Source organism: Callithrix jacchus, chromosome 7 (assembly GCF_049354715.1).
Source record: "Callithrix jacchus isolate 240 chromosome 7, calJac240_pri, whole genome shotgun sequence".
NCBI lineage: Eukaryota > Metazoa > Chordata > Mammalia > Primates > Cebidae > Callithrix > Callithrix jacchus.
This window is the reverse complement of record NC_133508.1, coordinates 89,856,589-89,874,073: the sequence shown is the minus strand read 5'-3', so window position 1 is coordinate 89,874,073 and position 17,485 is coordinate 89,856,589. Positions and strand designations below refer to the sequence as shown.

Sequence of the window (17,485 nt, the reverse complement as noted above, 5' to 3'; positions counted from 1 at the left end):
GCCCAGGGTCCTTCCATTGTACCATGCATGCCATACTACCTCACATAGAATTCTTATGAAAAACATAAACATTCCATAGTCAAGTTTATCCTAATGCTTCCTAACCGGTACCAGAAGATGGCAGTGTGACTCATCATGGACAGAATGTTAATAAAAATAATGATGCTTGTGGGAATACCCTCTTGTATTATTCTCCAGTCAAATCTAACTTACAGGAAGGCACTTTACTCACATTAGAAGTGGTATCAGTGGTTTGCCTCTCCCTGGTGCTTTATGCATATTCCCACCCTGAGTGTGGGAGAAAGTGTGGCAATGCTCAAGCAGCAAGAAAACTTGTAGTCAGACTTGTTGCAATCTTAGCTCTGCCACTTACAGTCACTTTGGACAGGCAACTTCACCTCTCTGAACCAGTTTCCTAATCTGGCAACATGTTGAAACAGCACTCATCATATTCTCCCTTAAGCCTTCTCTTTCTTTGCTCTCTGTCTCCCTGTTTGACAGCACTGACTACTAAGTTACTCAACCTAGAAATCCAGGTGTCATCCTTGACCTCTCCCTCTTTGTTACATGCCAATCCAATCATGAGTCCAGTGATTTTACTTCCTGAAATCTTTATTTTCCCTCCTCTACCTAATTCAGGTCACCATCACTTTTGCCTGGATGATTACAACAAACACTTCTAAGTGGCTTCCCTGCCTCCAGGTTTGTGTCCTCTTATCTATTTCCTATATAGCAGTTCGTGATCTTTTCTAAAATCAAACCTGTTAATACCACTGACCAGATTAAAAGCTCTAACAGCTTCTCATTGCTGATAGAATCCAAAGTACTTGACAAGAATCAGAAGGCCTTTTTTTTTTTTTTTGAGACGGAGTTTCGCTCTTGTTACCCAGGCTGGAGTGCAATGGTGCGATCTCAGCTCACTGCAACCTCCGCCTCCTGGGTTGAGGCAATTCTCCTGCCTCAGCCTCCTGAGTAGCTGGGATTACAGGCACGTGCCACCATGCCCAGTAATTTTTTGTATTTTTAGTAGAGACAGGGTTTCACCATGTTGACCAGGATGGTCTTGATCTCTTGACCTCGTGATCCATCCGCCTCGGCTTCCCAGAGTGCTGGGATTATAGGCTTGAGCCACCGTGCCTGGCCGATTGTTTTAATTAAAAAAATTTTTTTGAGACACAGTCTCTGTCACCCAGCCTAGAGTGCAGTGGTACAATCTCGGCTCACTGCAACCTACACCTCCTAGGTTCAAGCAATTCTCCTGCCTCAGCTTCCCAAGTAGCTGGGATACAGGCATGTGCCATCACACCTGGCTAATTTTTTGTATTTTTAGTAGAGATGGGGTTTCGCCATGTTGGCCAGGCTGGTCTTGAACTTTTGGCCTCATATGATCCACCCACCTCAGCCTTCCAAAGTGTTGGGATTACAGGCGTGAGCCACCATGCCCAGCCAATTTTTTTTTAAAACATGGTCTTAGGCCGGGCACAGTGGCTCAAGCCTGTAATCCCAGCACTTTGGGAGGCCGAGGCGGGTGGATCACGAGGTCAAGAGATTGAGACCATCCTGGTCAACATGGTGAACCCTGTCTCTACTAAAAATACAAAAAATTAGCTGGGCATGGTGGCGCGTGCCTGTAATCCCAGCTACTCAGGAGGCTGAGGCAGGAGAATTGCCTAAACCCAGGAGGCGGAGGTTGCGGTGAGCCGAGATCGCGCCATTACATTTCAGCCTGGGTAACAAGAGCAAAACTCCGTCTCAAAAAAAAACCAAAAAACAGTCTTGCTCTATCACCCAGCCTGAAATACAGTTGCATGCTCATGGCTCACTCCAGTGTCAAACACCTGGGCTAAAGCAAGCCTTCTTAGCCTTAGCCTGAGTAGCTGTGACCCTGGGCTCCTGCCACCATGCTTAGCTAATATTTTTTGTTGTTGTTGAGACAAGGTCTTGCTGAAGTGCGGCGGCACAATCATGGCTCACTGTAGCCTCGACCTCCTGGGCTAAAGTGATTCTCCCACCTCAGACTCCCAAGTAGCTGGGATTACAGGCACACACAACATGTCCGGCTAATTTTTCTATAATTTTTTTGTACAGATAGGGCTTTGCCATACTGCCTAGGATAGTCTTGAACTTCTGAGCTCAGGCAACCTGCCTGCCTTGGGCTTCCCTAAGTGCTGGGATTACAGGCACATGCCACCACATCTGGCCTGAGCTAATTAAAAAAATTTTTTTGTTTTGTTTTTGAGATGGAGTCTCACTCTGTTGCCCTGGCGGGAGTGCAGCGGTGTGATCTCAGCTCAATGCAACCTCTGCCTCCCAGGTTCAAACAATTCTAATGCCTCAGCCTCCCAGGTAGCTTGTACTATAGGTATGAGCCATTATTCCTGGCTAATTTTTATATTTTTAGTAGAGATAGGGTTTCAGCATCTTGGCCAGTCTGGTCTTGAATGCCTGACTTCAGGTGATCTGCCCACCTTGCCCTCTCAAAGTGGTGGGATGACAGGTGTGAGCCACTGGGCCTAACCTAAAAATACTTTTTGTAGAGATAGGGGACTCTCTGTGTTGCCCAGGCTGGTCTCATACTTGTGAGCTAAAGTGATCCACCCACCCTGACTTCCCAAAGTGCTGGGATTACAGGTGTGAGCCACCATGTCCATCCTAGGTCACAGATTAGATCACAGTACTGTATCAATGTTAAGTTTCTAATTTTGATAATTACACTGTGATATATGTACTCTGTCTTTGTTTTTAGGAAGTACACAGAAAAATATTTAGGGGTTGAAGATTATGATGGCCAGGCATGGTGGGTCAGGCCTATTATCTCAGCACTTTGGGAGGCTGAGGCAGTAGGATTGCTTGAGGCCAGGAGTTTGAGACTAGCCTGAGCAACACGGTGAGACCTCGCCTCTACCCAAAAAAAAAAAAAAAAAAAAAAAAATTAGCCAGGTGCAGTGGCGCACACCTGCAGTCCCAGCTACTCAGGAGGCTAAGGGAAGAGGATCTTTTGAGCCCAGGGGTTCAAGGCTGCAGTGAGCTATGATTGCACCACTGCACTCCAGCCTGGGCAACAGAGCAAGAGAATCTGTTTAAAAAAAATTACAGTAGCCTCTTTATATATCTGATATATATCTGATATGGTTTGGCTGTGTCCCCACCAAATTCTCATCTTGAATTATAATAATCCTGTGTCAAGGGTGGGACCAGGTGGAGATAACTGAATCATGGGGGCAGTTTCCCCCACGCGGTTCTCATGATAGTGAGTTCTGATGAGATCTGATGATTTTACAAGGGACTTCCCCCTTTGCTTGGCACTCATTCTCTCTCCTGCTGCCCTGTGAAGAGGTGCCTTCTGCCATGATTTTAAGTTTCTTGAGGCTTTCCCAGCCATGTAGAACTATGAATCAGTTAAACCTCTTCATTTAAAATTAGCCAGTCTTCGGTATTTCCTCACAGCAGCTTGAGAATAGACTAATACAATATCTATATCTCTCTATAGAGATAGAAGAAACATAGAGCAAGAGTGAGCGACAGAGAATGTTGAAGCAAATGTGGTTAGATATTGGTGAAAAGTATGTGGGATTTTGGGTTACTATTTTTGCAAGTTTTCTTTAAATCTGATATTATTCCAAAATAAAAAAATCAAAACAATTCCACAAACATATAACATTTTTAACTATTTCTTTCTAAATATCATAGTTATATATTTTATACATATATAAAGCACATAATTGGGATAATACAATAGTCTTTTTTACTTAACACTGCTTTTTATTAACATGATGTTAATAATGAACAGTTTTCAATGTCATTTAAAATTATTTTAAAACAATTGTTAATGGATGCATCATACTTGTTTGCGTAGAGGTGTTTTTTTTTTTTTTTTGAGATGGAGTTTCCCTCTTGTTGCCCATGCTGGAGTGCAGTGGTAACAAGATTCTCCTGCCTCAGCCTCCTGAGTAGCTGGGATTACAGGCATGCACCACCATGCTTGGCTAATCTTTGTATTTTTAGTAGAGATGGGGTTTCACCATGTTGGCCAGGCTGGTCTCAAACTCCTGACCTCAGATGATCCACTCGCCTTGGCGTCCCAAAGTGCTGGGATTACAGGTGTGAGCCACAGTGTCTGTTGTGTGGAGGTATTTTAATTTACTTTATTTGGGGTTTTCCTCATGCTATGTTATAAACCTACAATAGGCCAGGCGCGGTGGCTCAAGCCTGTAATCCCAGCACTTTGGGAGGCCGAGGCGGGTGGATCACGAGGTCAAGAGATCAAGACCATCTTGGTCAACATGGTGAAACCCCGTCTCTACTGAAAATACAAAAAATTAGCTGGGCATGGTGGCACGTGCCTGTAATCCCAGCTACTCAGGAGGCTGAGGCAGGAGAATTGCCTCAACCCAGGAGGTGGAGGTTGTGGTGAGCCGAGATCACGCCATTGCACTCTAGCCTGGGTAACAAGAGTGAAACTCCGTCTCAAAAAAAATAAAAATAAAAATAAACCTACAATAAAACCTGCAATTAACGTCTTTTTGCATATGTCTTCGTCCACCTATTTATATCTGACTACTTACATATCCTCATCTCCTAGAATGAGAACTGCTTTGCTAAGTCCTTAAAAATGATTTTATTTAATTTTTAGAGGCAGGGTCTCACTCTTGTCTCCCAGACTGGAGTGCAGTGGGGCAATCATAGTTTACTGTAACCTGAAACTCGTGGGCTCAAGCGATCCTCCTGCCTCAGCCTCCCAACTAGGCGGGACTACAGGCTCTTGCCACTATGCCTCGTAATTTTTTTTTTTTTTTTGAGATGGAGTTTCGCTGTTGTTACCCAGACTGCAGTGCAATGGCACGAATTTGGCTCACCGCAACCTCTGCCTTCTGGGTTCAAGCAATTCTCCTGCCTCAGTCTCCTGAGTAGCTGGGACTACAGGCGGCACCACCATGCCCAGCTAATTTTTGTATTTTTAGTAGAGGTGGGGTTTCACCTTGTTGACCAGGATGGTCTCGATCTCCTGACCTCATGATCCACCCTCCTCGGCCTCACAAAGTGCTGGGATTATAGGCGTGAGCCACTGCTCCTGGCCTATGCCTCATACTTTTTAAATATTTTTGTAAACACAGGGTTTCATTATGTTGCCCAGGCTGGTTCTGAACTCCTGGTCTTAAGCAATCCTCCCGCCTGGGCCTGCCACAGCACTGGGACTACAGGCATGAACCACCATGCCCAGCCACTTTGCTCGTTTTTAGATGACTGAAGTGACCTCACAAGCTCTGAAATGTCCCCAATGTTCTTTTCTTTTCTTTTTTTTTGAGATAGAGTCTCACTTTGTCACCCAGGATGGAGTGCAGTGGTACAATCTTGGCTCACTACAACCTTCGCCTCCTGGGTTCAATCGATTCTTGTGTCTCAGCTGGGTGCTACCACACCCGACTAATTTGTGTGTGTGTGTGTGTGTGTTGTTTTTTTTTAGATGAAGTCTTACTCTATTGCCCAGGCTGGACTGCAACGGTGCGATCTTGGCTCACTGCAACCTCTGCCATTCGGGTTCAAGCGATTCTCCTGCCTCAGCCTCCTGAGTAGCTGGGATTATAGGCATGTACCACAACTCCTGGCTAATTTTTGTATTTTAGTAGAGATAGGGTTTCACCATGTTTGCCAGGCTGGTCTCAAACTCCTGACCTCGTGATCCACCTGCCTCAGCCTCCCAAAGTGCTGGGATTACAGGAGTGAGCTACCATGCTGGCCTAATATGTGTATTTTTAGTAGAGATGGGGTTTTGCCATGTTGGCCAGGCTGGTCTTGAACTCCTGACCTCAGGTGATCTGCCCACCTTGGCTTCCCAAAGTGCTGGGATTACAGGGATGAGCCACCACACCTGGCCTCCAATTATCTTTTAAAGTTTATGCTGTTTACTGACTTCTAGCCTGCTCTAGGTAGGGTTCATCTGTTTGGTAACAGACTATGAATGCTGGGTTTGATTTTGGGCCGTTGTTAGTAATTCTGTAAGGGTATGAGACACCATAGCTGGCAGCAGCAGTTCTGGGCTGCACTGGCTGAAGGGGAGTCTTATATATATATGTGCATATATATATATATTTTTTAGAGATGGGGTTTCACCATGTTGGTCAGGCTGGTCTCGAACTCCTGACCTCAGGTGATCCACCCGCCTCGGCCTCCCAAAGTGCTGGGATTATAGGCGTGAGCCACAGCACCTGGCCATATATATATATATATATATTTTTTTAAGACGGAGTTTCACCATGTTAGTCAGGCTGGTCTTGAACTCCCAACCTCAGGTGATCTGCCCGCCTTGGCCTCCAAAATGCTTGGATTACAGGCATGAGCCACCACGCCTGGCCTTTTTAATTTTTTTGGGAGTCTTATTTTTTATTTTATTTTATTTTTTGAGACAGAGTTTCGCTCTTGTTACCCAGGCTGGAGTGCAATGGCGTAATCTCGGCTCACCGCAACCTCTGCCTCCTGGGTTCAGGCAATTCTCCTGCCTCAGCCTCCTGAGTAGCTGGGATTACAGGCATACGCTACCATGCACAGCTCATTTTTTATATTTTTAGTAGAGACAGGGTTTCACCATGTTGACCAGGATGGTCTTGATCTCTTGACCTTGTGATCCACCTGCCTCGGCCTCCCAAAGTGCTGAGATTACAGGCTTGAGCCACGATGCCCGGCCTATTTTATTTTTTGAAATGGAATCTTGCTCTGTCACCGAGGCTGGAGTGCAGTGACTTGATCTCAGTTCATTGCAACCTCCGCCTCCTGGGTTCAAGCAATTCTCCTGCATCAGCCTCCCAAGTAGCTAGGACTATAGGCACATACCACCATGCCTGGCTAATTTTTATAGTTTTAGTAGAGATGGGGTTTCACCATGTTGGCCAGGATGGTCTTGATCTCCTGACCTCATGATCCGCCCACCTCAGCCTCCCAAAGTGCTGGGATTACAGGTCTGAGGCACCATGCCTGGCCAGGAGTCTTATTTTTTGTGGACCCTGAAAGTTAAGGGAAAAGTCCTAAAAAGTCACTGAGCAGGTGGGACGCAGGCTATCTACAGTCTGATGAGGGAGGTTCAGTTCAGTTTAACATTCTCTGAGGTGTACCTTGTGCTGAGACTGGTTCTAGGGACACAGAGATGAATCAAACACTGAACCTGTCCCACAGGGCTTACAATTTGGTAGGGGAGACATATAAGTAAATAGATACTGACTCTGCAGTGATCAGTAGTTACAAACTGGGAAGCATAAGGGTTAATGGGAGCATGAAAGGGGTTTTGTGCCTCCTTTTTTTTTCTTTGAGATGGAGTTTGGCTCTTGTTGCCCAGGCTGGAGAGCAATGGAGTGATCTTGGCTTACTGCAACCTCCGCCTCCTGGGTTCAAGTGATTCTCCTGCCTCGCCCTCCTGAGTAGCTGGGATTACAGGCATGAGCCACCATGTCCAGCTAATTTTGTATTTTTAGGGTTTCTCCATGTTGGTCAGGCTGGTCTCAAACTTCCGACCTCAGGTGATCCACCCACCTTGGCCTCCCAAAGTGCTGGGATTACAGGTGTGAGCCACTGTGTCATCCTTGTGCCTCCCTTTTATAATTTATTTATTTATTTTTTCTGAGACCAAGTCTTGCTCTGTCACCCAGGCTGGAGTGCAGTGGTGTGCTCTCGGCTCACTTCAACCTCTGTCTCCCGGGTGCAAGCAATTCTCCTGCCTCAGCCTCATGAGAAGCTGGGATTACAGGCAGTTGCCATTATGTCCGGCTAATTTTTGTATTTTGTAGAGATGCAGTTTCACCATGTTGGCCAGGCTGGTCTTGAACTCTTGATCTGAGGCGGTCTACCCACCTCGGCCGCCAAAAGTGCTGGGATTACAGACATAAGCCACTGCGCCCAGCCAGTATTTATTCTTGTATACAAATAGAATATACATTCATTCATTCTTCCTTTTCTTCATTCAGTTCACCACAATTTATTGAGCATATATCTTAGACCAAAGTGAGTGGAAGTGGAGTTGGACAGGAGGAGAGAAATTTAAAAATCAAAAAAGTAAAATTTATCAGGCTTTGTAACTACTTGCCCAGGAGAAAGACGCAAGAGTTAATAAATCTGAGATTTTTGGCTTGGGCACCTGGGTGGATGATAGTGTCATTCACCAAGTCAGGTAATGGGTATCTTTTTGGCCTGAATTTTAAAAACGAATTTTAAAGAGCAATGAATATTTTGCTTGGAGTGCTAGACCTTAAACTCAGTTTAAAAAAACATTCTTAGAACATTGGCTTTCTATATAATGTAGACAATATAAAAATCAAAGTGGGGAGGTCTACCACGTTGGGAATAGAGAGAAATGTCAGAGTCACTAGCTAATAGTAGAAATCAATGCAAAATTGAGTGTCAGGTAGTCAAATCAATTGACAGCAGGCCAAGGTAGATTAAAATGAACAAGAGATTTACAGTGTAAGAGAGGAAAGCAGATGAGAGGCATTTTAGGAGCAGAGGGCAAACTGAGTGGGAAGAGTCAAAATGATGAAATGAAATTATAGAGAATGAAAAGATTTAAAGTAGACTACTTTGATCAGGGAGGAGGTGGTGATGATAAAGGCAGCTGCTTTCAGCAACAGAATTTGAATACAAGGAGAGAAAGTGTGAAGCAAGAGGAAACTGGTCTTGGGAACAAATGAATCATCTTCTTCATGTAGTAGCTCTGCCCTGAGTTGCATGAATATTCATAAACAAATGCAGGTTTCCTGTGGTGGCAGTGATCTAGGCATGGAAAATACAGTATTAATGTTAGGTTATAGCACTAATTATCTCAATCAGTTGAAGGACCCATTTCTCTTGATTGAAAATTTTTTAGCAACGAATGATCCTTACAGCATTTTTTTTTCATATATATATTTTTTATAGAGATGGGGTCTCGCCATGTTGGCTGGGCTGGTAACTCCTGACCTCAGGTGATCCTCCCAAAGTGCTGAGATTACAGGCGTAAGCCCGGCCCAGCATTTTGTTAACATTGCTGAAAGGACTGCTGGGGCATCAGATAGGGGACTGAAGGGAATCTCAGTGTCTACTTCCAGCTTTTCCTTAGGTTGGATGTATTTCACATGTAAAATGATGGTAGCATAGCACCTAACTCATAGAATTGTTGTGAGGATGAATCATGGTTTCCCTTTGAGCCCCAGTTTCTCTTGTTATCGAAAGGGGATAGTGATTTTTTGTGTGACTCAGGAGTATGTGGCAAAAACACACTTAGGATTACACAGGAATAGCTTTCATTAAGAGAGCTGCTAGGTGACATCTTCTCCATGGTGGCTATTCAATTATTAAATGAATGATTCTGGAGAACTTTTGTAATTTCTCATTATTATTTATCATCAATAGGCCATGACCTAAGGTAAGGTGAGATGCCTTATAATATTTTTATACATAAAAAAACTACTGGTTGTATGCTGATATCTGCTGTGCAACAGAATGTCATAGGATCTAGTGTATGAAGCTCTACTTTTCCATGGAGGGGTGTTACATAAACCCATTAGTGAAATTTAGGGAAGTTTCACTCAGACTAGGGATGATGAAGAATGGAGCATCCATATGTTGATAGAAACACACTTACACACACACACACACACACACACACACAGAGAGAGAGAGAGAAAGAATGAATGAGAAGCAAAAACAGATGAGTACAAAATTGAGCATAAGAGAGGGTGTGAGGGTGTACTGGAAGCAATAAAAATGGGAACTAACATTCATTATCTTCTATGGGCCAGCCCCTTTATCTCCAGTCTTCACAACAACCAGCAAGGCAGGCAGGAGAAAACCGAGGTTGAAAAATGTTATATAACTTGCCCAGGGTCATAAAGCTATACATGACAGAACTGGAACTGGTAGTGTTGGTATGTGTCTGAAACCAAAGTCACTACCTATTCTAGTATACCACTCTGTTAAAAAAAAAAGCGTATTTGGAAAATTTGGGGATCAGAGGATTTGGAGAATTTTCTTTCCCTACTTCCCCTCTGACAGTCTTCTTTGTTTTTGGTTCTGACGTTTGCACCCTAGAGGCTGAGTGTGATGAAATATGGGCATCTGTAAACAGAGTGATTCCATAGCCCCCACTGTGTAAGAATTTCCTTCCTTCAGAGCCTTACTAGGATTTGGATGGGATGAGGGGTGGCGAAGTGGGAGACAAGAGGTCAGAACAGGGAGAGTGTTAGTAAAAGATGGGTGATTCTTTGCTTACTTTTAAGTTGTTTATGAATTTCAGGACAACCCGTTGGCTATTCTCTTCTCTGGCTCTGCATATATATATACATATATATATAGTTTTTCATTTTTGTTTTGTGAGAGTGGTGGTTTAGGTGTTAAGGGTTTGGTTGGTATTTGTAGAAAATTTCTGTAATGATCTGCACAGTAGATAAAAAGTTAAGGTCAAAGACAATTCCTTCGTCTGTTTTGGGAGAGGAGTGTGTATGTCTGAAAAAAATGTTTGTTCTGGGTCACTCTTCTTTCATCCAGACACATAATAAAGGGATTAGAAGGGGGTCTCCCGGCCATCCCCGAAACCGTGAGAAACAAAAGAAGAGATTCCCTTACATTCCTTCTCTCAGGTGCCGGTCTGAGTGACGAGAACGTTCACGTACTTTCGGGAGAGAAGGAAAAGGTGCTCAGGTCTTGCAGGGGGCAGGAAACGCCAGGGGTTGGTGGGAAGTGAGGGGCTTCCGGTTTCCGGGAAGCGGAGTCCCGGGCCGGTCACGGGCCGCGGGCCGCGGGCCGCGGGCCGCGCGCCGTGCGCCGTGCAGGGAGCGCGAGCCCTAGCCGCCCCCAGGCCTCGCTCCCTAGCGTTCCCTGCCGCTCGTGACCGGCGCGGCCGCCGCAGTCCCGATGCCGTAGCCGGACGTGGAGTCCAGGGGGCGCTGTGGCCCAGCGGCGCGGGCGGCAGGAGCGGCCACCCCGACGCTGGAGGCTTCGCCGAGGATCCCCGCCTGCCGCACTTCGGTCGTCCCGCAGCGGCCTTGCGCCCCCGGCCCGGCTCGGCGGCGCTCCTTCGGGATCCGCGTGGCTGCCGCGGCCCGTGCGCCGATGCGGCCGGGTGGGCGCCGGCCCTCAGCAGCAGTAGCAGCGGAAGCCGCAGCAACCGCAGCTCTTACAGTAGTGGGAGGCTTCGCGGCGGCGCCTGGGGCCGTGCCGGTGCCCTCCTGAGGAGGCTTTCTGCTCAGGGACGACCCGCCTGGCCATGCTGAAGCGGAGGCGGCCGCTGCTCGAGGTGAGTGTGGCGCGGCGCGGTCCGGGGCTCGCCCTCTTGGGGCCCTGGCTGCAGCCCTTGGGTCGGGCGGACCGGGCGTTCTACCGCTGCGGCCGCCTCCCTCACCCCGCGGTCCTGGGGCCTCAGCCCTTCCTCCCCGCGTCCCCTGGGAGGCTGAAGGCCGTGGGGGGCACCTAGGCCCCGCGCCGTTGGGATGCCCTCGCCCCGGCCCCGGTTCCGGCGCGGCCCGGTGTGTGGAGTTGGGGGCCGGCAGGAGCACGGCCGCCTTTCGGATTTGCACGGGCCGGGGCCGAGCGCAGCAGCCTCTTAGCCCGGGCCCTGTAAGTACATCCCGGAGGGAGGCAGATGACGCCTATTTGCAAACAGCTTTGGCTTCCCAGCGTCCCATTCCGAGTCCCGCAGAATCCCGGTGGGGGGAAAGGGGGAGGGGAGGAAGGTCAGAGTGAGAATTGGGGTGCAGAGAGTGCGGGACCAAGAGACCCCCTGGTACTGCTGGAGTGTCATTCGTGGATCTGACTTGCTCGAGAACAACCTTTTGCGTCTTGGGGTGAAATTTCGTCACCTGCTGATGGCTCATCCCTGCCTCCTTATGTTGTATCTTTCCTCTAAGCGTGGTCTGCCTTGAAGCCCCATTGCATCTTTGCGATGCTGTTTTCTAGATAAACACTCATAGTTATAAAAACGTTTTTTACACAGGTCTGCCCCCCCCCCCCAACGCCACGCCAGAGGAAATATTTTAATGCTTCAGTGTTCGGTACAAAGATGTTCCACTTAAAGAGATCCAGAGAATGGTTGGCAAGAGGATTTTAAGTCCTCTTTAAGTGCCAGCTACCTTAATAAATAACTGAAGGAAATGGAATACATGCTAAATTTTAGAAATAAAATGATTTGTTCTGATGTTAGTGTTGAAAAATGTTAGTGATTACAGTTTGATAAGGTAAGTCAGATATTTATGTTTTTGAGAAATGCAATTACAGGTTATTCTTGCTTTCCTGTTATGTGTGTGAAAGTTACAAGACTTATAGGTACTTGCAAAACTTTTATAATCATGAAAAAAATGTGCTTATTGTGGAAAATTTGGGAAGTACAGAAATGTACTGTGTTGGGTCTTAATAGTAATAGGAGAAATCACCCATACTCTCACAGATTGTAAACGGTACAGGTTTATAATGAGCTTGTACAGTGATTTTAAAAATTATTATTTCTGTATATTAGATTTAAAATTATCTGACTGTTCCATTTTACACTGTCATTTGTATAAGACCTATAAAAATGTATTACTAAATTACATTGGAACTGTAGTTGAATTCATCAATTAAAACAGAAGAATATGGGTACCTACTTAAAAGATCCCTGACTTAACAGACTATGCAGCATGGGGCTCCATCTAGGGAGAAAGTTGGGCATGGTGCGTTTTTGTTTTGAAGACCTACTGTGTTAGATGCTGTAGTCTTGCCTTGTTTTTGTCAGATTTTAAATATTTCTAACTGTTAAAAATTGACTTGATTACCAGTTATTTAGGTAGGTTAATTTAGGTTTTTAAAAGTCTAATTCAGGCAAGGTGTGGCAGCTAGGCCTACTGGGGAGGCTGAATGGGGAGGACCCCTTGAGCCTAGGAGTTCCAGTCCAGCCTGGGCAACGTAAGCAAGATGCCCCTCTCCAAGGCAGGTGGATCACGAGGCCAGTCTGGCCAATATGGTGAAACCCAGTCTTTACTGAAAATACAAAAATTAGCTGAGCCTAGTGGTGCACACCTTTAGTCCCAGGTGGCTGAGGCAGGAGAATTGCTTGAACCTGGGAGGTGATGGTTGCAGTGAGCCAAGATTGAGCCACTGACTCTAGCCTAGGAGATACGGCAAGACTCCATCTCAAAAAAAAAAAAAAGTTGAATACAGTTCTCAGTGTGTCCCTAAAGACCACCAACATTAGAATCCATTGAGAGTGCTTGGTGTATATATATATAACATAGGTATTATATGTAATATATAAAAATATGCAGATTCTTGGTCCCTTGAATAGAAATTCTGGGGATGATGATGGTCCAAATAACTTTATTTTTATTAATCTCCCTGATTCTTAGATCTACTAAAGTTTGAGAATCACTGCTATAGTAAGTTTAAAGTTAACCTTGCTGAGCCAAAGGAAGGTGTTTATTTTCTAGGAAAACTATAAATCTTAAGTGGCAATGCATTTTTTTTTCTTCCTTGCAGCTCCAGCTTAAAGGACCTCATTTCTTGTAGTTACAGATACTAGTGTTATAATGTTAGAAAGAAAAATTATATTTTGTGGGACAGCTTATCCAATCAGCAGCCATTTATTGGGAGCCTCCTGTGATAGCTGTGGTGTTATAGAAGAGTACCTGGCCATTTACCTTGGCATTTAATGGACACCAATGTCATTGTAAAATGCATATGTATCAGTTATTATGCTTACCTTGCAAGGCTTTTAGGATAAATACATCTGAAAATGTATAACAATCTTTTAAAGATTCTTATACAGTTTTGACTGTTAAGTGCCAGGTCCTGTTGTAGGTATTCTGGGAAACACAAAAATGACCAAGGGCACTCCTAAACTTGTCCTGTGTAAGCAGGATACCTATAATTAGCTGTTACAAGGTAGGGTCAGACAGGACAAGTGTTGTAATTGAGTGGAATGTGCTAAATCTCCGTTTAAGTCTTCTGCCTTATCTTGCCCTTTAAGAACATTGATAATGATTTTTATATATTATTCCTTTCTCTTCCAATTCCTGATTCAGAGTTTTCTTTAAGGAAATAATTGTTTATATTGCCTGGTGATAGTTTCATATTAACTCATTTAGAAAGGCAGAGTGAGTAGAGATGATACCATTCCTTCCTCTGTTGCTAAGCTACCACTATTCATTCCATTCAGTAAACTTTTATTTGGCACCTTGTAAACGTGCTAGCCATAGACTGGTTGCAAGGCACAAAGCCTGTTTAAAAGATAATTGCCTGGATTTTCGCTTAAGTTCTTATGTTCCTAAAGGGATGGTGTATATATGTGGTTTTATGGTTGTTAATTGCATAATGTGGTGCCGAGTATGGAGTCAGATGTGAGCAGGAATCCTTACTACACCTCTTAAAGCAATGTGACATTTAGATTTTGAATTTCTTATGTACTATTGGAATAACAGTACCCCTCCCAGCAAAAATCAGACATTTAAATTAATGCTGTTGTGAAGAACAGGTTCCATGAGTTAAAAGTAACCAAAAGCAATTAGCTCAGTGTTTGTCATGCAGAAGGTGCCCAATGAAAGTATATTTCTTTCCTCTTTTTGGGAAAAACAAAAATCAGACATTGAAATTTCTGTGTGACTTAAAACTTGGTTGCTTTATTTTTTCTTTAGAGACTAAATCTACTTTTGGAATTGTTTGGGATTTTTTATGGAAAACAATTTTGATCTTAGTATATTTTTCATTTCATTTTTAGCCAGTAAATTAGTATTCCCTGTGTATAGGATACACTTGTTGCAAATTCATTTTCAGAGTTTTCATTGATCTTTAACACTTGACCTGCATTATATAGAGCAACATTATTAGTACAGTCAGACCTCTGTATCTGTGGCTCCCATCAACCAAGGCTCAAAAAAATCCACAAAACAATAAAAAGTAATCATACAATAATAAAAATGATACAAATAAAAACCCAATACAGTATAGCAGTTGATTTGTATAGCACTTACATTGTATTTGGCATTATAGGTAATCTAAACATGATTTAAAGTATACCGGAGGATGTGAATAGGTTATATGCAAATACTGTGCCAATTTATATGGGATTGGAGCATCCACAGATTTTGGTATCCTATGGGTTCCTCAAACCAGTCCCCCACAGATACAGAGACAACTGTATATAACAATATTGGAAAATACATAGTTGCAGGCACTGAATTGAAATAGTTTATGTGGTTTTCAAAAAACTCTCAATTTATTAAATTTACTTAAGAACTGTTTTCAGAACATAGACTTTTCCTTATAAACTACAGTAGATTAGAACTAGATTTTATAGCCTGTCAGTCTTTGATTATAACCTGCATTACTTGGACAAGTTTCTTACCTCCATTAAGCCTCAATTTACTTTTATATAAAATGCAACTGATAATACCCACCTTACAGGATTATTGTATCAAATGATATAATGTGTAAATCAAAGCTATAGTTCAGTCCCATGAGTCCTGGTAAATCTGGACTCTGGAAGTGGAAAATATATTTCTGAGTTTTTAAAAAAGAGCTTTCAAGATTGTTAATTATTTTACTACTAAGTAAAATCAGCATGATCCAATTTTGAAGTATTAGAAATTGCTAAATTAAGGTGGAACCAAGGTGTCAGTATAATAAGTAATTATGGAGTTAGTAGAATGCCTTGTACTTTATAATGATAAATTTTATTTAATAAAATAATTTGAAAAGTGCTGTTTTTACAGGTTGAGCATCCCTAATCCAGGAGTCTGAAATTTGAAATGCTTGTAGGTCCAAAACTTTTTGAGCATTGACATGATGTCACAAGTGGAAAATTCCACACCTAACCTCATGTGATGGGTCATAATCAAAACAGCCAAAACTTTGTTTCATGTACAAAGTTATTAAACATCGTGTATACAATTATCTTTAGGCTATGTGTATAAGGTATATATAAAGCAAATGAATTTCATGTTTAGACTTGTGTCCCAATCCTAATCTGTCCCAAATGCTTCTAAATCTAATCTGTCCCAAATGCTTCTGGTTCCAAGCATTTTAGATAAGGGATAGTCGATGCCTAAAGTATTTTCCATTTTACAAATTAAGTAGTACTTACATTTTTCTTTTAAATTATCATAAATAGCCCATTTACAGAACTGGAAAAGTTAGAGCAGTATAACATATTCACAATGTTGTACAAATATCACTGCTGTCTAATTTTAGAACATTTTAATCACTCCAAAAAGAAACTTGTACCTGTTAGCAGTCACTTCCAGGATCTCCCCAATTCTCCCAGCCCTAGGCAACCACTAATGTACTTTCTGACTCTATGGATTTGCCTATCTGTTCAGGACATTTCACGTAAGTGGAATTGTATGATAATGATTGATTTCTTTTTCTTTTTATTACAAAGCTACTTTTAATACTTTGGGGTGAGCCTCACAGGAATAAAAACACTGGGAAGGGGTAACCCCCTCATCCCCGGGAGTGGCCCTGGGTGAGAGAGGCTACCTGAGGGGAAGGAAGCTCAAAAGGGACCCGCTGCAGACTCAGGGCAAAGGGAATGCCATAGGTGCTGGGACCTGTGAGCAATGCAGGAGGAAACGCAAGCATGGTAGAACTGGTCCAAGCACACAGGTGAAGGGCAAGAGGATTGGACACGAAGCCACAAAGCTACTTAGATTCCTCCTCCTACTCATTTGTCTTTTTCTGCTTCTGCTGAATGATCTTGGAGTCCTCTGCTTGCAGGCGGCAGCAAAAAGCCCGTCATCTCGACACTTTCCCGTAACCTAGTCTCTCTGCTTTTTTAGTCCTCTGGTGGGTGAGCTCTCACTGATTACCGCGAGTCATGGCGAGGGCAGCGGCTCTGACTTCCCTTCGTTATGTCCCCTCCTTCTGTCCGCTGATTTCTTTTACTTAGCATAATAGTTTTCGGGTTCAGTAGCAAGTGTCAATACTTCATTTCTTTTTATTGCTGAATAATATTCCATTGTATGGAAATACCACATTTTATTTATCATCAGTTGGGGGCTGTTTCTAACTTTTTGGCTACTATAAATAGTGCTGTTGTGAATATTCATGTGCAAATTATTGTGTGGGAATATGCTTTCATTTTTCTTGGGTATTTATAGGTGTGAAATTGCTGGGCCTCTCTAGAAACTCAGACTTTTTACAAAGCAGCTGCATCTTTTCACATTCCCACCTGCATTGTATGAAGCTTCCAATTTCTTTACATCTTCACCAACACTTGTTATTTATTTTTTTGATTATACCCATCCTAGTGAGTGTGAAGTGGTAAGGTGAGGCTCTATTTGCGGTTTGTAACTTTTTATTTTTTCAGTAGAGACTGGGTTTCATCATGTTGGGCAGGCTGGTCTGGACCTCCTAACCTCAAATGCTCCACCCACAGCCTCCCAAAGAGCTGGGATTACAGACGTGAGCCACCAGGCTCTTGTTCAGTAACTTTTGTTTATGGTCATTAGGTAAATAGTTGAAACTTTTGCTTGGAGATACGTTGCCAGATTCTTTGATGACA

General features: G+C 43.6%; 2 protein-coding genes across 4 annotated transcripts in view; one reads left to right on the top strand and one right to left on the bottom strand.

Annotated features, from left to right (window-relative positions):
- Positions 1-7,882: 7,882 nt before the first annotated feature.
- LOC144577193 (uncharacterized) lies at positions 7,883-15,334 on the bottom strand. The gene is made up of 3 exons (XM_078333116.1): positions 15,329-15,334; positions 10,585-11,606; positions 7,883-8,754 (listed from the first exon to the last, which is right to left on the bottom strand). The coding sequence occupies exons 1-2, from the start codon at positions 15,332-15,334 to the stop codon at positions 10,827-10,829; spliced, it is 786 nt and encodes a 261-aa protein (XP_078189242.1). The 3' UTR covers positions 7,883-8,754; positions 10,585-10,826.
- ZFYVE9 (zinc finger FYVE-type containing 9) overlaps positions 10,907-17,485 on the top strand; it is a 216,541-nt gene continuing 209,962 nt past the window's right edge. For all 3 annotated transcript variants that reach the window (XM_035251494.3, XM_035251492.3, XM_035251493.3), the window contains exon 1: positions 10,907-11,254. The gene's annotated coding sequence lies outside the window, so the exon portion shown is untranslated. The remainder of the gene's footprint in view (positions 11,255-17,485) is intronic.